This window comes from Oncorhynchus tshawytscha, linkage group LG14 (assembly GCF_018296145.1).
Source record: "Oncorhynchus tshawytscha isolate Ot180627B linkage group LG14, Otsh_v2.0, whole genome shotgun sequence".
NCBI classification, from domain to species: Eukaryota; Metazoa; Chordata; class Actinopteri; order Salmoniformes; family Salmonidae; genus Oncorhynchus; species Oncorhynchus tshawytscha.
Window position 1 is genome coordinate 22793026 of NC_056442.1, and position 23777 is coordinate 22816802.

General features: G+C 41.7%; 1 protein-coding gene across 5 annotated transcripts; it reads right to left on the reverse strand.

Annotated features, from left to right (window-relative positions):
* Window positions 1–14154: 14154 nt before the first annotated feature.
* On the reverse strand, window positions 14155–21231 carry LOC112266777 (5'-3' exonuclease PLD3). 5 transcript variants are annotated; one of them, XM_024444565.2, is made up of 14 exons: window positions 21125–21213; window positions 20854–20883; window positions 19471–19576; window positions 19275–19371; window positions 19136–19186; window positions 17676–17833; window positions 17321–17501; window positions 17105–17222; window positions 16832–16959; window positions 16345–16545; window positions 16033–16172; window positions 15754–15919; window positions 15548–15647; window positions 14155–15383 (listed from the first exon to the last, which is right to left on the reverse strand). In XM_024444565.2, exons 4-14 carry the CDS (start codon window positions 19299–19301, stop codon window positions 15196–15198), a joined length of 1458 nt encoding a protein of 485 aa, XP_024300333.1. In that variant the 5' UTR covers window positions 19302–19371; window positions 19471–19576; window positions 20854–20883; window positions 21125–21213; the 3' UTR covers window positions 14155–15195. The 5 variants fall into 5 exon arrangements, with proteins under 5 accessions (XP_024300333.1, XP_024300332.1, XP_042153086.1 ...); XM_024444564.2 differs by having other exon boundaries at window positions 19493–19576; window positions 20854–21231; XM_042297152.1 differs by having other exon boundaries at window positions 20854–21231.
* Window positions 21232–23777: the final 2546 nt, after the last annotated feature.

A 23777-nucleotide genomic window follows, 5' to 3' on the forward strand; every position in this document is an offset into this window, starting at 1 on the left:
GCATAAGAGGCCATCCGTAATTTTGATTAAGACATTAATGAGCGGGCTAGGAAGGACGTAGTTAATATAACTATTTGTTCAGCACTTTTGAAATGTACAGCAACAGAATTCAGAACATGGGCCGTTCTTACAGTGTTCTCCCTGTACACCAAGTCAGAACCGTAGGATAAGTAAAGGGGGCACATAAGCAGACAATGAACGTTCTTACAATATTAGAATATGATATTTCTCAAAAACAGGTTATAGGCTACGTGTGCACCACCATGTCAGAACAGTAAGCAAAATTAAAAGGTGAAAATAGACCAAATTATTAGAGTGAGGCACAAGGGCTACTAACAGCTTACTACACAACATACACTTAGTATTACTTTCTTAGCTACAGTATACATATCTCCCTGGCATATTACAGAATTTATGCAGCAGAATACAATACATTTTTGGACTCAACTTCTTGTGCTGTGCTCACTTGACCAGGAAGGTGGCGCGGCGCTCCTTCTCAGACAAATTTTGTCATCAAACCTTGTCATCAAAGTCTGACATTCTCTGGATTTAGGGTGTTTTCAAGACAACTGGGAACTCAAAATAAAAAAATGTTGAATCATGATGATGTCAGTGATCTTCAGGTCGTAGCTCTAGAAAGAAGCCTGAGTTCTGAATTTACAATTCTGAGTTGGATGAAAGTTTTTCCTGAGTTCCCATTTGTCTTGAACTCACTAAAGAAAGATGTTGTAGTTCCAAGTTAACAGATGTTTTGACCGCAGCACAAATAATGCTTCATGTTGAATGTTAATCCTTTTAAACTAGGAAAAGAGACCCTTAATCTTAGACTTGGGACCACACAGCTACTCCACTGAATAGCAGGCTAAGGATTGCATTGCAGTGCTTGCAATTATCCACACTGATTCCTCCCAAACCACTCATTGTAGAATTTGCAATTTCCAACTTTTTGTGGAATGTTTATGTCCAATAGCCAACGTTTTAAATATAAACAAAAAATATACCATGTTTGTATGCGACTTTAACTTAATGATATATACAGTTGAAGTCAGAAGTTGACATATAATTAGGTTGTAGTCATTAAAACCTTTTTTCAACCACTCCACACATTTCTTGTTAACAAATTATAGATTTGGCAAGTCAGTTAGGACATCTACTTTGTGCATGACACAAGTCATTTGTCCAACAATTGTTTACAGACAGATTATTTCACTTATAATTCACTGTATCACAATTCCAGTGAGTCAGAAGTTTACATACACTAAGTTGACTGTGCCTTTAAACAGCTTGTAAAATTCCAGAAAATTTGGTCATGGCTTTAGAAGCTTCTGGTAGGCTAATTGACATCATTTGAGCCTACCTTCAAACGCAGTGCCTCTTTGCTTGACATCATGGTAAAATCTAAAGAAATCAGCCAAGACCTCAGAAAGAAATTGTAGACCTCCACAAGTCTGGTTCATCCTTGGGAGCAATTTCCAAAAGCCTGAAGGTACCACGTTCATCTGTACAAACAATAGTACACAAGTATAAACACCATGGAACCACACAGCCATCATACCGCTCGAGAGGAGACGCGTTCTGTCTGCTAGAGATGAACATACTTTGGTGCGAAAAGTGCAAATCAATCCCAGAACAAAAGCAAAGGACCTTGTGAAGATGCTTGAGGAAACAGGCACAAAGTATCTATATCCACTGTAAAATGAGTCCTATATTGACATAACATGAAATGCCGCTCAGCAAGGAAGAAGTCACTGCTCCACAACCGCCATAAAAAAGCCAGACTACGGTTTGCAACAGCACATGGGAACTAAGATCGTACTTTTTGGGAAATGGCCTCTGGTCTGATGAAACAAAAATAGAACTGTTTGGCCATAATGACCATCATTATGTTCGGAGGAAAAAGGGGGACGCTTGCAAGCCGAAGAACACCATCCCAACCGTGAAGCACAGGGGTGGCAGCATTATGTTGTGGGTGTGCTTTTCTGCAGGAGGGACTGGTGCACTTCACAAAATAGATGGCATCATGAGGTAGGAAGATTGTGGATATCTTGAAGCAACATCTCAAGACATCAGTCAGAAAGTTAAAGCTTGGTTGCAAATGGGTCTTCCAAATGGACAATGACCCCAAGCATACTTCCAAAGTTGTGGCAAAATGACTTGAGGACAACAAAGTCAAGGTATTGGAGTGGCCATCACAAAGCCCTGACCTCAATCCTGTGGAAAATTTATGGGAAGAACTGAAAAAGAATGTGTGAGCAAGGAGGCCTACAAACCTGACTCAGTTACACCAGCTCTGTCAGGAGGAATGGGCTAAAATTCACTCAACTTATTGTGGGAAGCTTGTGGAAGGCTACCCAAAATGTTTGACCCAAGTTAAACTATTTAAAGGCAATGCTACCAAATACTAATTGAGTGTATGTAAACTTCTGACCCACTGGGAATGTGATGAAAGAAATAACAGCTGAAATAAATAATTCTCTCTACTATTATTCTGACATTTCACATGTGGCGGTCCTGTGGCGGTCCTCATGAAAGCCAGTTTCATCATAACGCTTGATGGTTTTTGCGACTGCACTGAAAGAAACTTTCAAACTTCTTGAAATTTTCCGTATTGACTAATCATGTCTTAAAGTAATGAAGTACTGTTGTTTCACTTTGCTTATTTGAGCTGTTCTTGACATAATATGGACTTGGTCTTTTACCAAATATGGCTATTTTCTGTATACCACCCCTACTGTACCTTGTCACAACACAACTGATTGGCTCAAACGCATTAAGGAAATAATTTCCACAAAATAACTTTTAACAAGGCACACGTAATTGAAATGCATTCCAGGTGACTACCTCATGAAGCTGGTTGAGAGAATGTCAAGAGTGTCAGGGAAAAGGATGGCTACTTTGAAGAATCTCAAATATAAAAAAATATATTTGTTGAAAACCTTTTTGGTTACTACATGATTTCATATGTTATTTCATAGTTTTGATGTCATCACTATTATTCTAAAATGTAGAAAATACTACAAAATAAAGAAAAACCCTTGAATGAGTAGGTGTTCTAAAACATATTATTTATTTATTTTACATACAATAAAATCACCGGGCCACCAGTTGGGCAACTTTGGTTTAGACTTTGAGTCTGAGCTTTACATTTAAACACAAGCACAAAAGCACATTCATCACACATGATTCCAATGATTCAATGACTATAAGTTGGTGGAAACTTGATTCATCCATCCTTGCTGAGAGGACTGAAGATTCCCTGACAGAGAGAAAGAGCTCTAGCAGAGATCCAGGAAGGCAACCTGTCACGTTGGCTGGAATAATTATCGGACCAAGCGCAGCGTATGTTGAGTTCCAGATAATTTAATTGATAAAGTGAAACTTAGCAAAGACAAAAACAAATAAACAATAAACTAACAACGAACTGTGACTACAGAGGTGCTACGTGCACTAACTCAAAACAATATCCCATAACACACAGGTGGAAAAAAGCTACCTAAATATGATCCCCATTTAGAGACAACTATTACCAGCTGCCTCTAATTGGGAATCATACACAATCACCAACATAGAAAAACAAACCTAGAACCCCACATAGAAATAATAAACTAGACTAACCCCACCAGTCATGCCCTGACCTACTCTACCATAGAAAATAACGACTCTCTATGGTCAGGACGTGACACAACCAAAGCAACCAGATGGAAACCCCTCAGTACTTTTATTTCTAATGAACTGTGAATAGTTAAATCATGTGAGCCATTTCCCACAGGAACTTATAAATTACACAATATACTCAGGATGCTAATCACCCAAACATAACATCCTGACATACAATTGGAGATATTGTTGGCAACTACAGTATATTAACATTTCTAATAATCCTACCAATATTCTGCAATAAAAAATGTTACACCCTAAAATGAACACATTTTAAGTAATACAAGGCTATTGAAGATATATTTTTTTTTAAATCCACACTTGATTAGCTATAGACCAACGCAACTTTCACCTGGTGGTATCAGAATTCAGAGTTTGAATCTACTCTGCCGCTTACCTGATTTGCTGTCACTTGGGATGCATGAGAATATCCCCTGAATGTGATGAAATCTAAGGGTTGTTGCTGACCATTCATAACTGCCAACAGCTGATCCAATAACACTTGAAGTGGTTAAAAGGAGGTATCCCAATTGCATGATGTCATTCAAAAGCACAAGGAGACAAGGAACAGAAGTTCAGGGTCAAAACAATACTTTATTTCCCACATATATGTAGTATAAACTTGGCAGCAAATCCAAAAGTCACACATAGTCCTGATGGCACTAACCTTTTGGCATTTCCATAAACATGACTAATAGTGTACGTGACAGAATTGCATCAAAAACAATCTGTTTATAACAAGTAATGTAAACATTTTCACTGCTATGAACAGGACAAATTGTTAATAGTGATTTGACTTTTTTGGGCTGAGCTACTCATCTCAATAATAGATTTGTGCTGGACATTGTGTTAGAAAGGATTGGTCTAGGGCACTGCATCGCAGTGCTAGCTGTGCCACCAGAGACTCTGGGTTCGAGCCCAGGCTCTGTCGCAGCCGGCCACGACCGGGAGGTCCATGGGGTGATGCTTAATTGGCCTAGAGTTGTCCGGGTTATCAGGGATATCCTTGTCTCATCACGCACTAGCGACTCCTGAGGCGGGCCGGGAGCAGTGCACGCTAACCAGGTCGCCAGGTGCACGGTGTTTCCTCCGACACATTGGTGCTGCTTGCTTCCGGGTTGGACGGGCGCTGTGTTAAGAAGCAGTGAGGCTTGGTTGGGTTGTGTTTTGGAGGACGCATGGCTTTCGACCTTCGTCTCTCCCCAGCCCGTACGGGAGTTGTAGCAATGAGACAAGATAGTAACTACTAACAATTGAATACCACGAAATTGGGGAGAAAAGGGGTCAAATTCAAAAAAGAAAAAAGGATTGGTCAATAGACCAGGGCTTTGATCCTCTGGTCCTCCGCAATGCCTTTTCAATCCTTTGCTTTGATGGTCCTTCCAGCTGCCATCACTTGCTTGCAGATCCTCCAGCCACTGGTCCTACAGTTACGCGATAACAGACATTAGAGTCACAAAGCAGAATACACAACTAAGGAAAACATGAAAAGGGGTAGGGAACATCAGCGAGCAGCAAACCATGACAATAGTTGAATGAATAAAATCATCATCCGTAATGAAAGAAACCATTGTGGCTACAAACCAAATCCTCCGGGACCAAATGCAGCCCACCATGTCTAAGTGTGTGGATTGGAAACTGTGTAAATGGAACTAATTGATGTAACTGGAAGAGAAATGTGGTTCCTGGGCTATAGGCTGAGATAAAGAGAAGCCAACTCGCAGTGGAAGAGGAACCCAATCTCAAAGTCATCTGCTGCCCACGGTGGAGCCAGACACCACTGATGGAGACATTACAGACAGTCCCCTGCGGCACCAGCACGGCAAAGGCATGCCCCTCGTCTGCATCTGATCCAGCCTAAAGAATCTGGAAAGGGAGAGGACTGGAGAGGATCATAGGGGTAGAAAATGAGAGCTAAAATAATAGAGACAGAGGGGGTGAAAAACTATAGCCCAGTAACTACTCTTCCATAGAGAGCGACAAAAGGCGAGATCAGGCTTGGGTTCTGAATGCTATGTTAGATTACATGGCTAGATATCAATTAAGATAGAGATCTCATTCCAGGCCATTTGGAAAGAGTACATCCCAAACCCACCCCTTGCCCATACTCCCCTGGGTGAATAGAACCACCCAGATGGGTGGGCCACTCATTGGGTTGTAGTGGAATTCCAAAAGGCCCTGGGCCCGGCATGGGGAGCGCCAGGGAGGGAGGAGGGTGATGACTACTGTATGCACCCTCGTCACCACACCTGCCCACTGGCACGACAGGATGGTAATTAAAGTGCATTTGTTCTTTTAGTAGGAACATTTCTATCAAAGGAAAACACTCTTTGGCTACTGTACCTACACACAAACCAAGATCCTTCCTCCTTACTGGTATGTAAGGTCATCTTCGGGTCTTTCTGTTCCATTAAGGAGTCCAGTAACACCAGCATCTGTGTGGGAAAGGCCATATGACATGTTCATCATTCAGACCAAATTGTTAGCCCTACAGAATCAATATCAAATTCGGTGGGAAAGTTGGAGAGTGCAGCGTTGACTCCCTCTAAGGGGCAGGAAGCAGGCAAGTAGGGGGTAGTCTGAGTGATTAGGGGTGCGGAGGTTGGGCTGGCGGGCGGCTGTTCCAGGGTGGTGCTCAGAGCGGCGGCTCCACTGTAAACACAGGACATTCAGAGAGAGGCATCGTGTCCTGATAGAGGACTGCACGGCCATCGACCACCATGGCTGTAGGCAGTAGGCACGTACCACTCCCTCCTCTTCCCCACTCGGTGAAGGCACTGGCACAGGGAAATTAAAATAAACTCTGGTCTCTGCTTTGCATACTTCTCTACCTGACGACATAGCATTACAGAAATTGTTCTGAGATCTGGTGTACATCTGTGTTCACTAGGAAGTCCAGTGCAGACTGTACCTTATCATGGTCCAGTGCAGACTGTACCTTATCATGGTCCAGTGCATACTGTACCTTATCATGGTCCAGTGCAGACTGTACCTTATCATGGTCCAGTGTAGACTGTACCTTATCATGGTCCAGTGCAGACTGTACTTTATCATGGTCCAGTGCATACCTTATTCTGACTGATAGGCCTCTGAGATTAGGTTGGGTGGATTGTGGAACAGTTCCACACAGACCCTCAAATTGCTACATTTACAGAGAGCCTTCCCTGACAATCCACAAAGCATTGATAATGGCTGTTAAATTCAGCCATGACGTGGTTATTAACACATGCAAGAAAAGGTCTTGTCAAAATGTTGTCTTAGAGCTAATGATGAGAATGCAAAGCAGTACTGCACGCCATCTCACCTCGCCACAGCTATGGAAACTGCATCAATGCTGCCTACCAGTGCTCAAACGCTGCTACTACAATGTGGCAATATACTCTACTAATCAGACTAAAACTAATGTTTAACATTCAAATGTATCTGAATCAATAAATACTGAACGGCCAATCAGGTAACTGATCAAACTAGCAAAGAAAAAAACAAGCATATTTTCTTTCTGGGCGTCTGAAATGCCCGGCACACAATAGCTGCCCATAATTGGCAATGATCGACTGTTGGTACTGGGAGCAGTCATCCAAGGCAGGAACCTGAATGATGAAATGGTTCATGTTAACCTAACTAAACTTGTAAATAAAGTATGACTTCTTTTGACCTTGAGAAGGTTTAACATAATGAAAGTGATAAATGCGCGCAGTGTTAAGAAGCAGTGCGGCTTGGTTGGGTTGTGTATCGGAGGACGCATGACTTTCAAACTTCGTCTCTCCCGAGCCCGTACGGGAGTTGTAGCGATTAGACAAGATAGTAGCTACTAAACAATTGGATACCACGAAATTGGGGAGAAAAAGGGGTAAAATAAAAAATATATATATATCCACTGAAATATATGAAGACGTATCTTGGTGTTTAAACTGGACCAGCAAGGAAAGCATTTCCAGAGATTAAAAGGGATTTAGCCATGAATGAAAAATAAGAAGTGACACTAACGGTGAGTTTACAACAGGAAGCGACATTGCGCGGTGGAACATCGAAGCCATTCACAAATGGAAGGAAAGCAAGAGAAACAGAGTGGGCGGTGTGAGCATGGGCAAGGGAGCTGAACAGGGCGGAACTAAAGTTGGGGAAAGCTGAATTTTATTCAAATCCTCCGCGATAACGCAATGTGAGTGACCAATCGAAGCTCTCACCATAGCTTCCAACCCCTACTGGAATGGCTGTGTAGCACTGCCTAGCTGCTTGATAGCTTATCCGCACCCACATGAGGGCGAGGTTAGCGTGGTTAGGGGAGTGCCACCTTTATAGTGTAAAGGCTGGTAAGGGCTGGATTCAATTCGTATTGCTGAAGACAGCAACTTTAGTTTTAGAAGTGGGGGGGACATCAGCAATATATATATATATAAACTCAGCAAAAAAAGAAATGTCCTCTCACTGTCAACTGTGTTTATTTTCAGCAAACTTTAACATATGTAAATATTTGTATGAACATAACAAGATGCCACAACTGAGACATAAACTGAACAAGTTCCACAGACATGTGACTAACAGAAATGGAATAATGTGCTCCTGAACAAAGGGGGGGGTCAAAATCAAAAGTAACTGTCAGTATCTGGTGTAGCCACCAGCTGCATTAAGTACTGCAGTGCATCTCTTCCTCATGGACTGCTCCAGATTTGCCAGTTCTTGCTGTGAGATGTTACCCCACTCTTCTACCAAGGCACCTGCAAGTTCCCGGACATTTCTGGGGGGAATGGCCCTAGCCCTCACCCTCCGATCCAACAGGTCCCAGAAGTGCTCAATGGGATTGCGATCCGGGCTCTTCGCTGGCCATGGCAGAACACTGACATTCCTGTCTTGCAGGAAATCATGCACAGAACGAGCAGTATGGCTGGTGGCATGCTGGAGGGTCATGTCAGGATGAGCCTGCAGGAAGGGTACCACATGAGGAAGGAGGATGTCTTCCCTGTAACTCACAGCATTGAGATTGCCTGCAATGACAACATGCTCAGTCCGATGATGCTGTGACACACCGCCCCAGACCATGACGGACCTTCAACCTCCAAATCGATCCCGCTCCAGAGTACAGGCCTCGGTGTAACGCTCATTCCTTTGAGGGAATCCGACCATCACCCTTGGTTAGACAAAACCGCGACTCGTCAGTGAAGATAACTTTTTGCCAGTCCTGTCTGGTCCAGCGATGGTGGGTTTGTGCCCATAGGCAACGTTGTTGCCGGTGATGTCTGGTGAGGACCTTACAACAGGCCTACAAGCCCTCAGTCCAGCATCTCTCAGCCTATTGCGGACAGTCTGAGCACTGATGGAGGGATTGTGCGTTCCTTGTGTAACTCGGGCAGTTGTTGTTGCCATCCTGTACCTGTCCTGCAGGTGTGATGTTTGGATGTACCGATCCTGTGCAGGTGTTGTTACACGTGGTCTGCCACTGCGAGGACGATCAGCTGTCTGTTCTGTCTCCCTGTAGCGCTGTCTTAGGCGTCTCACAGTACGACAGTGCAATTCATTGCCCTGGCCACATCTGCAGTCCTCATGCCTCCTTGCAGCATGCCTAAGGCACATTCACACAGATGAGCAGGGACCCGGGGCATCTTTCTTTTGGTGTTTTTCAGAGTCAGTAGAAAGGCCTGTTTAGTGTCCTAAGTTTTCAGAACTGTGACCTTAATTGTCAACTGTCTGTAAGCTATTAGTGTCTTAATGATCGTTCCACAGGTGCATGTTCATTAATTGTTTATGTTTAAACCCTTTACAATGAAGATCTGTGAAGTTATTTCAATTTTTTACGAATTATCTTTGAGAGACAGGGTCCTAAAAAAGGGGCGTTTCTTTTTTTGCTGAGTTTATATTTATTTTATCCAGTAGTTTAAACGCTCCAAACAGCCCACTTGTCCTCATGGTCCTAAAGCACACCTTGTATCACATTCCAATTATAAAACTGGGGATATATCCCCCCGTCCCGAATGAAAGTTGCGCCCCTGGCTGAAGCTCCTGGTTCAAATATAAAGGTGATTTCCAACATATAGTATGTGTTTACCATGAATGCAGTCTCAGCAAACATTGCCATTAAATTTCAATCGAGCTAGCAATAATGATACTTCTATGATAAGATTGAATGTAGCCCTTATCTATTATCCTTTTGTTTGGGGTCCTAAATGGTTCAAAATGTGACAAATATTATACTCTGGTGTTCTGGGTATTGTTCAATAATCTTCAAAATATTATATTCTGGTGTTCTCGGTATTGTTCCATAATCTTCAAATATTAATGATCACAAATAATCTTATCAATCTTATTATTCTGGGCAGTGTTGGGGGAGCTACTCTGAAAATATAGTTTACCAAGCTACCAATTATTTTACACTGGAAGAAGTTAAGATCAGTGTTGGAAAAAGTATCCAATATCATACTTGAGTAAAAGTAAAGATACCTTTAATAGAAACTGACTCAAGAAAAAGTGAAAGTGACCCAGTAAAATACTACTTGTGTAAAAGTCTAAAAGTATTTCGTTTTAATTATACTTAAGTATCAAAAGTGAATGTAATTGCTAAAATATACTTAAAGGTAAAAATAAAAGTGTAAATCATTTTTAGGTCCTTATATTAAGCACACTCCAGGGCACACTCCAACACTCAGAGATAAGCATTTAAAATGTAATGAGTACTTTTGGGTCTTAGGGAAAATGTATGGAGTAAAAAGTACATACATTTCTTCAGGAATGTACTGAAGTAAAAGTCAAAGTTGTAAAGTAAATAGTAAAGTAAAGTAGTAAATAAATAGTAAAGTAAAGTACATATACCCCAAAACACTACTTAAGTAGTACTTTAAAGTATTTTTACTTCAGTACTTTACACCACTGGTTAAGATACCCTACCCTTAAGAAAAAGATTGTTTAGTTAACAAAAGTTACTTTGAAAAAGTTGTTCACTACATCCAAACTACTTTGTGAAATGTCATAGACTACATATTGCAAGTCAGATCAATTTGGGGTCATATGTTAACAGAATGTGAACTTTAGCCTACACAAAAACACACAAAAAAAACACAAAAACAAAAACTGTCAACACAAACTGCCTACACAAAAAAAAGAGAGAATTAGGCAAGAAAGGAAATTATTGCCTACTTCACCTATATTTTATTTTGTTTCTACAAGAAAGTAGTGTGTAGTTCCAGTAGTTAGATAAACGGCTACATGGCAAAAAAGCAAACACTCTAGATTTGAATTTAGTTCAACTACTACCTATTGCAAAATGTAGTTAAATTACTAGTTGAACTACATGTAGTTCACTATTCCCCAACACTGGTTCTGCGCATGTTTTGTCCACCAATGTTAGGCTACCCTAAAGTCACCTTAGAGGGTCATTACTGATACCTTTATACGGAGTCTACAATGAAGTCAAAGCAAACCACACACATCCTATAATTTGCCTGTGTTAGACTCAAATGTATGTATAAATTCAAATTTTTCATCAATCTATATGAAAGCCTATTATCGCGTTATGAAACCTTAATTACCAGTGGTTTGCATTGAGAACTGTGTGTGAGATCAAAAAGGATAGTGACAAACGTAGGCTACTAAATCACCAATCAAATATGAATTGTAACAGAAATACTTGTATTCTTACCTCATCTTTATGGTGGATGATTTAGACGCTCGAAATTCAATCTGTAAAAACTTTGGAAGCCTAACCCAGCATCATTAGATAACGGGACAATTGTCGTGGATAGAGCATGAGCTGCACAATTCTATAGCCTACCAGCCACTCTTTAAAAAAGAAAAACAATAAACGACTGCCATAATTAACTACAAACTGTAGGGCAAAATGTATTGTGTTTGATATAGGCCTATATACCGTCATTTTTACCCGGTCACAAACTAATTGGTGACATAACATATGCCCCTCCTTCGTCTGATGATGTGGAAAGGGTTGGATAGATGGAGGCCATGGACATCGGAATTATATTGTAGTCTCAAGGATTATGCATATAGACAAACATAGGCTACTTACTGTATGTAGGCATTCGCTAGGCCTTGTCATTTTTTCTGCAATAAAAACAGTGAACAAATGTATTTATTTATTTAGCCTATGTACTATTGTAATAATAACAATAATACAAAAATGTAATAATACTGTATTCATACATTTTTAATCATGTATCATCATCATCATCATCATCATAAACGCCTAATTTGTTGTCTTATCGGTATTAACCAACTAATATAATCGATGATGATTGAAGATGATGATTTTCAAAAAATCGGTCATTTAACAAGTGAAGGTATTGTAATTTATGCAAATAGTTTAATGCTGATGAAACTTTCAAAATAGAATTGTTAGAATTGTTAGATCGCCCAGGTAACGTTCCATGGATTTAGAGCTATTGACAAAATGCTTATAATTGAAATTAAAATCACTACATTTTTTTTCAGCATCATATCTTTTTCCCCCGTTTTTTTTCGTAAAAAAATAAAATAATAAACAATACGAATTTTGAATTAAGAATTTAAATAAATAAAATCACTACAAAGAGAAGGAAGCAAGCTGAGAATGAGAGTTATCTATTCTGAAACTGAAGTTTACCACACTTTGGATATAGTGGGAAAGGGCATCTTCGGAAAAGTGTCAAAATGTTGGGGTGATGGAGAAGTAGTGGCGGTAAAAATTATGAAAATTGATATACACCGAAATAGAAAATGAATTCAAACGTATAGGTGCTCTTTCCCCGAATAATTTGAAGACAAGCCACATAGTTCAATTTCACGAGGCATGTCGAGACCAAACTAATTATTACATGTTTTTTTAACTATTGGAGAAGAACCTGTATCAGTTTCAGAAAGAGAATGGTTTGAAATCAAAGGGTAAGCAACATCTGTACCATCACGTGTCAGATGATAAAAGTACTAGCAAAGCTGAAGGAACTCACCATCATTTATGCTGATTTGAAACCTGAAAATATAATGGTCGCCATCCCTTCAGCATAAAGTTGATTGATTTTGGTTCTGCAAGTATTTTCAGTGAGGTGCATTTTGTTAAGGAGCCATACATCCAATCCAGGTAGAACCTATGTTGCACCACAAGCTTTGTGATATCTTGTATTTATGAATGTGATCATTAAAACAAATTCAGGGTGTCTGTGTGAACCCAAACTGACTACTTCCACAAACAATCATTTTGGGAAAGAAAAAAACAACTTAAATTTGGTCTTACCCTGGTTTTGAAATAACTCACAGGTTCTATAGGTCTCCTGAAATCCTCCTCAGCCTTCCATTCTGTGAGAAAGTGGACATGTGGTCTCTGGGTTGTGTAATGTCAGAGTTGTTCCTTGGATGGCCTCTGTATCCCGGCTATTCATAGTTTGATCAAGTGACATCTGCGAGACGCAAGGACTACCGCAAGCCCATCTGCTCAACATGGCCAGCAAGGTTCACAATTTCTTCAAGCTCACTGCCAACAGTCGAGGAGAGAATAAATGGCAGCACAAGCCCAACAAGAAGCGTCCCCCCCTCAGGCACAGAAGGCCGTACCCTGGGGAAGCAGCAGGGGTCGACGGATCGGAGGAAGTACATCCTCCGATCCGGTGCCTTCCAGGAGACTGAGCTAGACTGTACTCTCTGAGGCTCCACCAGCAGAGTGGACCCATGCTGTCCTATTTCAACAGGCTGTGTGAGAGCCAGCGCCTGAGGCAGTCAGCGGCCAGGTCGTCACAGTCCGATCTTACCCACCGGTTGAGCTACACCTCTGGGCCCCAGGTGGACAAAACAGGTGAGCCCAAAGGCTCCAGTCTCTTTTTTAGGGACTCTACCACCCAACAGGACCTTGCAGGGCCCAGGGAGCAGGCAGTGGCAAAGGAGGCAGCCTGTGATTATGGCCTGGAGGTTAGAGTATGTCATTTTGGAGATACAAACTCATGTTCAATAGAGATTAGGACCATAATACTGTATAAAATGCTGTGGGGATTACAATTCTGGAACAGTTTGTCATTTTGGTATCCCTCTCCCACAGGAGATCCAGTTTCTCCATTTTGAACCTGAAGGCTACTCCTGTCATTGTGGCCAATGGTGGCTGGCATGGACCTCGGATCCAGAGGTGGCCTCATACCAGGGCTATGGCCCCCCACCCTGCTGTAGCCATGCAGCAGCACTACCTCCACTGCAGTCTCCTGGAGGGGGGTCAGCAGATACATGTGCCAGTACCGTACCAAAGCTGAGGGCTTCCAACAGCTCCTCTTATCCAATGTGATCTCCTCAATACACAAATCAGACACTCTGCCAATGCAAAGCAGGCCTGAATATACAAGTAAACCCACTTTTTAAAACAGTCCTCTGAGAATGTTGTCGTAATGAGTTTCATATTGATTGACTGCACAATGGATAAATAAATGTATCATTTGCAAGACTGCATGCATTACTCATGCTAATGAAATAAGAGAGGGAGGATAGACTTAGTTATTCTAAACACTTGTGCATACAACTGCTAAAAATGAAATGATAGACTGTTTAAATTCAATTTATTAGGACATTGCCGCATAAACGAAGTAGTGTGTACAAAATGCAATCAATATCGTACAATATTAGTGCTTGCCAAATAATACGCAGTGCAGTGCTTTTAAACACTTATTTTGAGTTGCATTGACAACATTCTCCACTGCACTGCTCACATAAGACACGCTCCACGCAGTGCAAATTCCAGAAAAATACAATGTTTTCTGGACTTTAATGCACACATATGAAATCAGTTACTGCACAATTCTATGGCAAACCTACTAGTTTGAAAGGAAGAAGGATTCAGAATGATTGAATGTATATATTTTTAACTAGTCTAGGCTACATAGAAAAACAAGGCACAACACACCAATCATACATGAAATATAATAAAAAGGATCAAACCAGCATGCCTAGAAACATCAGTCCAAACATTCAACACATAATATAGCAATTTCCCTGAGATTCACTGGGATGTATTCCCAAAGAGTTACCCAAAGTTCATTAAAAACACACAGGCTTGTGTTTTGATCGTTGAGGTGATAAGACACACTGACGCTGCAGAGGGCAGCATAGTTTTTACCCATCTTCTGGTACAGTACATATCCTGCAATTATATAAAAATATATTTTTTTGCTGCAATTTAAGAAATCGTCCCAGACACTGCTGCTGATTAGAACTAGTGTACAGGGTGAGAGAGAAGAAATGTGCATACTTGGCAACAAAAAAAACGAATTGGGCTTCGAATCCAGTTTCGACATGCTATATTGGGCCGCTTACATCCAATTCCTTCCCATGCTGGCTTGGAGGACACAGGCCCTGCAACAGTCTAGGGCGGCAGTTCCCAACTCCAGTCCTCAAGTACCTCCAACAGTACACATTGTTATTGTAGCCCCAGACAAGCACACCTGATTCAACTTGTCAACTATATATATCAGGCCCTCAATGAGTTGAATCAGTCGTTTTTTTTGATGGGGATACAACAAAAACGTGTGCTATTGGGGGTACTCGAGGAGTTGGGAACCACTGGTCTAGAGTGTAGTATTGTATCTAACACACCATTTTGAGGTCGGCGTGCTGGTGGATTGGGGTGCTGTAGGCGGAGTCCCAGTCCCTTTCGAACACGGCCTGTAGTTGTGCCTGGACCGTAGGCTCCACTGACTGGGCAGCCGTTTGGTTCACCACCAAAGCCGATCCAGCAGTGTTCACAAAATAGTCTCCAGACCAGTTAGAGGTACCTGGTGATCAATGGGAAACACAATAGAGTTGCATTTTGTAGTGCATGGGATCTGGTATGTGCAGAAATTCTGAGAAGTTACCTCTGGTTTTAACATGAGAAATTGTTGATTGGAATGATACAGAAGCATGACTGGTGCATATGCTATCTAGGAGAGAGAATTACCTATGTAGGCAACCTTGTCTGTCACCATGTACTTGTTGTGGTTGACTCTGGCAAAGGGGATTTCTTTCTGCTTTGGATTGGCTGGCACAATAAAGAGTTTCTGTAAAACAGTGAAGAGTTTATTATCCAACAATTGCTCTTCTGGAGGAGCTTGACATACTAAGGATGATAAGTAAAGTGCATGAGTAGCGAGAGGTCCTACTCACCACCTGGACATCCAGCTTGGCCTTGGGTTCCTGCATTGAATCCAAGGCTTTCAGGAAGGGGATCATGACAGGCGAAGTGCTCGCCCAACAGCTGATGAGCAGGCGCACCTTCACCCGCTTCTCGTATGCCACACGTCTGATCTGAGTGTCAATTTCTGCCCAGTAACTGCAGTGGGCACCACACAGAAGGTTAGGCCTTGTGTGCTTTATTAATTATACACTGAATACATAAAAATCGCAAACTTTGGTGAGGTTAATACATTAAAATAGAAGGCTTACCGTTTGGGTTTTGAAAACTCCATGGTGGGCAAGTAGTTCATGACAGCGATGTAGACAAACTCCCGTGCGTCCTCCATCACACTGAGAATAGACTGCAGATCTCTGGTTCTCCCGGCAGCACAGAAAGATGGTGGAGAGCTCTGAGGGTACAGCACAGTCAAATGAAGTATAGTAGTATGCTGAACATAGGACCAGAGAAAATTAATATGGAGAATTTCATAACCAGACTTCACAAACCGGTCCAATTTGTATTATATGATCCAATTATTGGATTACTTTCTCTGAAAATGTGCACCTTCAGTCAATTCTTACCGACAGATACACGCTGGAGGTTGTGCCGTTGAGTGGCAGCTGCAGGGGCGTGTCCTTATTGTAAGGAGTGTTGAAACTGCTGGGCCAAGGAGACGGGATGGGTGTGTCTTTTTGCCCAAGGTACCAGTAGGCCTCGAAGATCTTCTCCAGGTCTGCAGCCAAGCAGCTGCAGTTGTACACCACAGCCCCCAGCTCCTTCACCTAAACAGGACAGCAACAGAGGACAAGTTTCACAGATTAAACCAAAGCTACCTTCCCTCCACTTGATGTGCTAATTTTAGACAATACCTCGACACTACAAACTTGTGATATGTTTACACTAGAAAAGAACAAGGACATGTAATTACTTCCTCCAAAAACCACAAGCATAACTCTTCAAACGGTTTAAGGAACTCATTTTGAACAATGGATGTTTTTGTTTACAAATAAAAACAAAACAGAAATTATGGGGGTGAGGCGGGGTTGTGAGGGCACAGAGAAGACTCACCTGGGTAAGGGACCTCCAGTCCATGTTGGCACTGCCAATATAAATGTGCTTGTTGTCTACCACCCAGAACTTTGTGTGAAGTACTCCAGTGGTTAAATCCCGCATGTTCACGGCTCTTACATCAGCACCTGATAAAAATGAGCTACCATTATCACAACAAAAAAGCAAACAGAATAATACTTCCTTACTGTAGGTAGCGGCTTGATTGGTGTCAATTTAACTTTTGCAAATTCAATTAAATTGAAAACATAAATGCAGTCAGAGAAACCTTACCAGAACTTTTTAAGAGATTGATGTCTTCCTGAGGTTGGGACTCTGTTGGTGTATTTACAGCGATGCGGACAGAGAGCTTCCGAGACACCTGAACTAGCCTATTCAGGACATCCTCACCCTATTGATAAAACATAACTGTTTAGACTAAAATAACCCACATCTACCCACAGGTTAGATCTGACATCACATTGGCTGCCAATCACAGAACGCACTCACCTGATTCGCTGTTGGCTCGTGAGTGCCTGTATCTTTGTTGGTGAGCGTCCAATAAAAAGACGCAATGTCCACGCTACTGCGAGCCTCACTAATCAGGTTGAGCCAAGCCTGGTAGATGGATGGGTTGGTGACACTAGAGTTGAACTCTAACCCCTCTGGGATGCTCTCCAACAGAACGATTCTGGAATAGAGAAAGGAAGCGTCAGCGTTTTACTAAAACCTTGAACAGTTAATGATAGGACCTGTTCTGCAAAACATGACCATGGTGGTTAAACACGCAACCACAAATGAGTTAAAGCTGCAGAATAATAGAGTATGAACGAGCAGAATAAGATGTTTACAGTGTCACACTCACTTGCAGGGGTCGGTGCAGGTGTCAGCGAGAGGAAGTGGGAGCTTGAAGCTGGGCTTGTTTGGGGAGGAGTTAACCACAGGAAGCAGCAGGGTCTGGAGGAACAGGGCAGCCAATAGCAGAGTGGCCACTCCAGTGAGACCCAGCAGACACCTATAATACTACACACAGAGGTGGCTGGATCAGGAGCACAGTCATGTAGAGGTGACCCTGACCAAAGAGGAATGAGATAACGGTTATGGAACAGAGGTTGTATATAATCCCCATGAGTCCTGTGAGAATCTGTTTGGGTAAAGGACTATTTTGCCTCTGTAATTCAGTGGTTGTTGTTTTCAGTAGTCCATAGGAGACACATTCACACAACAAATTGCATTTCAAAACAATGCCCGAGTAGATATTTAGCGTTGAATGTCCTGATCAGTCCTGATGTTCCCAATTGCCAGTTTGAGTCAATTCCTACAACTCCCAAGATTCCCCTCTCTCTAACTGGCTGGTGTGTGGTTTGAACTTGGTCCAACACGTAGATGTTAAAAGTGCTTCAACCTCAAATATAAAGACAGGAGAGATTATTTCACAGAAAATAATAATGTTCCTCGAGTTGTCGGAGTTTAGAGTGAAGAAAAGTAGCTAACAGCCATGCTCTGCGCCCTCTCAAGTCTCGTCATTAAGCAGCCCAAGCAGAGCCATTACTATGGCTACTCACAGACACACGCAGAGCCAAGATAAGCAGAGCGCATGCAGAGCAAGCAGGTGACACACAGAGAGGAATAGCTAATGGAGGAAGTTATTTCGGGTTTTGGGCAAAAGCAATCTGGCCTGGGTAGGGCCTGAATGTCGCTGGCATGGGTAGGGCTCAGGCAGGGCTCTAGAAAACATTGGTCCCAGAAGATCACTTGAATTACGCGCCCAACGTCAGTTGAACAGCGCAAGAGGTGAAGTTAGCCAGTGTAACCGATGTGAAACGGCTAGCTAGTTAGCGGTGGTGCGCGCTAATAGCGTTTCAATCGGTGACGTCACTGGCTCTGAGACCTTGAAGTAGTTGTTCCCCTTGCTCTGCAAGGGCCGCGGCTTTTGTGGCATGATGGGTAACGATGCTTCGTGGGTGTCAGTTGTTGATGTGTGCAGAGGGTCCCTGGTTCGGGGCGAGGAGAGGGATGGAAGCTATACTGTTACACCAGCGCGTGCTGCTTTCTGACAATCACTGGTATAGAAGAGCAGGGCAGAAGTGCAAAGTCTCACATGCAACTTTTTGATAGCTATGATGCAACCATATGCTAAATGATGATATTTCCAGACTGCATGCATGGTGGATTGACTAGAAATACACGTGAAAATTGATTTAGGGTTTTGCCCTTTGACTCACATCCTTGGCCATTGACTAAAGTGTGTGTCTGACTGTAGGTTTGAATCATATTTTGACACCATTTTCAGGTTACTTGGTAAATATCATTAACGTTTGATACCATCTGTCCTTTCCTGCAGGACTCTTCTCTCCTGGACTCCACATCACACATCTGCACCAGAAGAAGATAATAACAAGTTAGAAAACTTAAGACAAAATTCTACCAAAACATACGACAACAGTACTGACAAAAACCTCACCTTCTCGTATGGAATATCAGAAATCATTGTTACAGAGTATTCTCTTTGGACAAAGATCTTCAGGATTCTGATCAGAAAATGCAGCTCAGAAAAGGCTCTAAACAAAACAGAAGAAAATAACATCAAATCATGTAAGACCAAACTATATTTTTACATTCGAGTCATTTAGCAGACTCTCGTATCCAGAGCAACTTACAGCAGGAATTAGGGATAAGTGCCTTTCTGTTTGACGTTGAAGTGACAGGAACCATGTTGAGCTGTATCTCTATGGTGCCTGATGAGTGACCTTACTCACTGTGCCCCTATAATCACAATGAATGGCGGAATACAGTACTCTGTCAGTAATGTTATTCCAGCCACGACACACCATTGTCTCCACACTGCCTCTGCCCCTCCAATTCTATGGGAGCGTGTCAAGACCTATTCACAATAGGAAAGTTCTGGGTGTCATTAACAATATAGAAGAAGAATGACTGATGTCAAAGCTACAGGCCAGGAGTATTTGCAGGCAGGTGTTCACGATAATGCACAGGCCTATATGGTGCACACCATAGATATAATTTGACAAACAGTAGGAGAGATCCTTCAGAGCACATTTTATGGCTCAACGTTTAATTTGTAGAAGGTATTTCACATGCTCATGACTCCAATAGGAAAATATGCATTTTCTGGACAAAATGTTCCAGAAAAGCAGAGGCATTTTAGATATGCTGAAACATCAGTTTCTGAGGAGAAGTTAAATTAGCTGTCTCCGGGCTGCAAGTCACGTCTCAACTGAGGGCAGGGCTCTAGCGACTATGAATACGCTGTCAAGCTACAAAAAAAATTAAAAAGGCAGAACATGAACAGAATGACGTTGACCATTTTGGTTAACACACAACAATAACAAGTGCTTTTAGTCTAACAAATGACATAGTGTTGGTGCTAAATGCAACAGGGAGCCTCGCACAAAACATGTCTGTTGTGGTTGGCCTTGTCTGTTTCTCTCTTCGTACGAATCTAAATTTGCAGGGAAATCAGTAAGAATGCTTATGGGGTGAGTCAGCGTTAGAGAAAATACTGTTTCTTTCAAGCTTCACCCTTGAAATGGTTCTTCAACTACACCATGTCATCATCTTCAACTACCATGTCATTAGGAAAGATAAGATTACTTTTGGATTTTGACCCATTGTAATTGGCAATAAGTCATGGACAAACACAGTTATGCGTTGTTCCCACATCCATGGTATAGTGAAATAAAAACTGATAAAACATATCGTTTCAGATGTTATGTTTGTGTTCCTCTTTCTCCCTTGCCAGTAAATTGGAGTGCCGTACCACGAATAAATTGCCTATGCACATTGAAAAGTGATCTGGGTGGAATACCCAGTGTAGACCTGTGCCATTTGTCTGTTTTTATTTGCTGAACTGGCCATTCAAGTAGATGTCATATTGCATAAGTATTGTACCCGTTGATAATGAATACACCTTCATCAAAAACTTACAGCGATAACATTGTTTCGATGTTTGGAAACGTGCCTCGATGATCAAAGGCTATATACGCGAGTAAAACAACAACAAAAGGCCCTCATATCCATACCTGAAATCATGTGGCCAGTCCGTGGGAAATCTTTCATGGAGTAAAGTATCGTTAATGTTATTTAACAGTTACATGTGGATAAACAAAACGCAATGCCAGAATGAGAAACGACCAGAGCAAACCAGTTCCAAATAGGCTACATCGTCTCGAGCTTGTGGTCATGTGAACAAGTCTAAACAACCAATGAAAATCCAACCCAACGTCATATGTGAGGCATCGCAGTCTGAAACTAGTTCCCCCTACATACTGATCTTAACAAGAACAAAACTACCGGGGAGGTTATCTTCGGCCCGGTTCAGCCAATCCGGTAAATGTGGCGGAGTGGTTAAAATAGTCTGTCTCCTTGTTAACGCCAAAAGCGGATGTCGCGTCACAGGCTCTTTTTCCACTTCCCCCGAAAACCAGAAGATCCCGTCGTCGGGGACTCTGCAGGCTAGGCAGAGGCTACATCCATAGAGATACATAGATGACTCATCTGTGGCATTATAGTGTCTGTGACAGGATGGCCAGCGCCATTGAGGCAATCTCCATTTGGAAGTAGTACATTTTATCCTTCACGATTAGCTGATCCCTTCTGATGACCCAGTTGGACATGATACCAACAGGGTCACCAGGAGGGATCAGCCAATGAAGTTGGAAGTCCCACCTAGTTGACTACATTAAAATGGTGGAAGACCTCAATGGCGCTGCCCATGCTAAAATAGCTTTTTGACCACTGGAGGCCTCTATCCTACTCTATGGCTACATCACACCAAAAGCTCCTCACTGCACTCGCGGTGTACTTTGAAAACCGAATGAGGGCGCTGTAAGATCAGAGCAAATCCTATTGGGTTTATTCTTGGCAGTGCCATAGAAACCTGTTGTTTACAGACAGACATTATTGGATTATCTGTCAAAAGAAAAGCAGCAATAAGATTAGGCTAACCCTTGACTGTGGAATAGTGAATTCTATCAGGTCTAATAATCTAAATATAGGCCTACTTATTTATCATGTCCATGTAGCCTATGCTTATGATACACCTATAACTTTTGCTAAATGTATTTACACATTTTCAACATATGTTCTACTGCAATGTAGCCTAGGCCTAAAGGGGCTTTATGTCTAACCCTCTCTAAGGGAGGCAGTAGGTATATACAGTACCTATTATGATGGCCCATTTGATCTGATTATACTAATTATGGCAACAATCCACAACTACTGTGACTGATACCAAAAGCAGGTAAAGCGTAGGCCAAATGGAGAAGTCCCTTTTGTAGTGTGTACTCTCCAACAAAGGTGTTATGTCACAAACTCAACAGTGGCGCCGCTAAAGACCCCAACTCTGTTCAGATTAATGTTGATCATAAACAATAGGCAAATATATGCTTATAATAGCAAAAAATAACAATCATCTATACATTATCACACACGCACACGCACACACACACACATACACACACGGTTTATTTTATCATAAACTGTTGCGTAATTGGCTGCGTCTTTCAGTGCATTGAGGCAAGGTGCGGGAAAACGAAGTGGTAACAACGTCCCCGGAGGGGACAGCGGTGGAAGGGCGAGGCCCTCGGGAACTGTTGCTCATCCAGGATACGATCCGGTGAATAACTCTGAAACTGCCGCTCATCCAGGATACGATAAGGTGTATAACTCCTCGCGTCATACCAAGTAATGATACTTTCTCTATGAATTATTCTGTAGGTATGGACATTGTCCATATACTCGATGGTGCTCTGACCAGTTCTAAATGGTGCGATGAAAAAGTACATATATATATATATGTACCTTTTTTTATATATGTATATATATTTATAAATAAACATAAGTAAATAATGATAACTTGCATGTGAGAGAAGTGACGTTGGATAATGTAGACTATTGTTTCTTGTTTTGCTTCTCGTATGCCGACTGCAAGGCACACGTATTAATGGAAATGTTTTAAATAATTAGTTTAGAATAGATCTAACATTTTTATTAGGCCAAATTATGTTAAAAGTCATACTTCCAAATATTTAGGGTGTTTTTTTTTATGAGAGCCCAGAGACCAGGCAAGACCAAAATGTTTGCCTACTGTTTGGACGGTGTCTGCGGGTCCTTTCATGTGAACCCGGTGACCCCAATTATCCCACCTTAGAGTCAAAGACGATACATACCAATTCTGATATAACTTCCCGTTCATGCCCTCGAGGGTTGACCTGCCATTTGTTTAGCCAACGGCAAACCAGACACACTCCAGGTTAGAAGACTGACTAGGGCCTAGCCTAACCCAGATCGAACACCTGCTATTGTAAAGGGAGTTTCACTTGCTTAGCCTACCCATCTGATTCCTTCTTGATGCAGGAATGTATTTCGTAGGCCGTTAGTACAGTTATTCAGGACCATGACAATTTGCGCAAATGAAGGTCTATTATGATCAGAGGGATGTTTATTTTCAGAGATCACATTTTAGCCTACAAATCAGAACAATGACGTATCAAAATTAATCATGAGGTGTATTGTTTCCAATCAATTGAATAATAATACTTTTAAATTTGTAAGCTGCATTTCCCGACGCTCAACGCGCATAAGGTAGAAAACAAAACGCAGACAAAATTTGTCAACCATACATTGAAAAGCAAGCACCATCATACCATTACCTACTAAAACAAAATACAGACTTTAATGGCTAATATGCCGAAATCACTCTGCCATTTCCTGGTTGCAAAAATTCGAATGGTTTCCCTAATTTCAGTTTATCTGACAAAACAAGCAATGAATAGTGTAGAGAATCATTGTACCATCTAAACCGTTGGGAAATATATTTTCAATAACCCAAAATATTTTATTTTCAGCTGTTTGAAGCTGGTGTACAAAACGGAAAGTAAGAAAAAAACAGATCACCCGCTTATGAGACTTGCCTTCAATTAGAATGGTAGAATGGCAGATCTAT

Excerpts from the sequence above, each read along its gene's own strand:
- LOC112266777 (XM_024444564.2), bottom strand. The coding sequence starts at position 19,301 with ATGATTTCTGATATTCCATACGAGAAG. Across the intron at positions 19,187-19,274 it reads CTGATATTCCATACGAGAAG|ATGTGTGATGTGGAGTCCAG; the intron begins GTGAGGTTTTTG and ends CTTCTGGTGCAG. Across the intron at positions 15,384-15,547 it reads AGACAAGGTTGCCTACATAG|GTACCTCTAACTGGTCTGGA; the intron begins GTAATTCTCTCT and ends ATTGATCACCAG.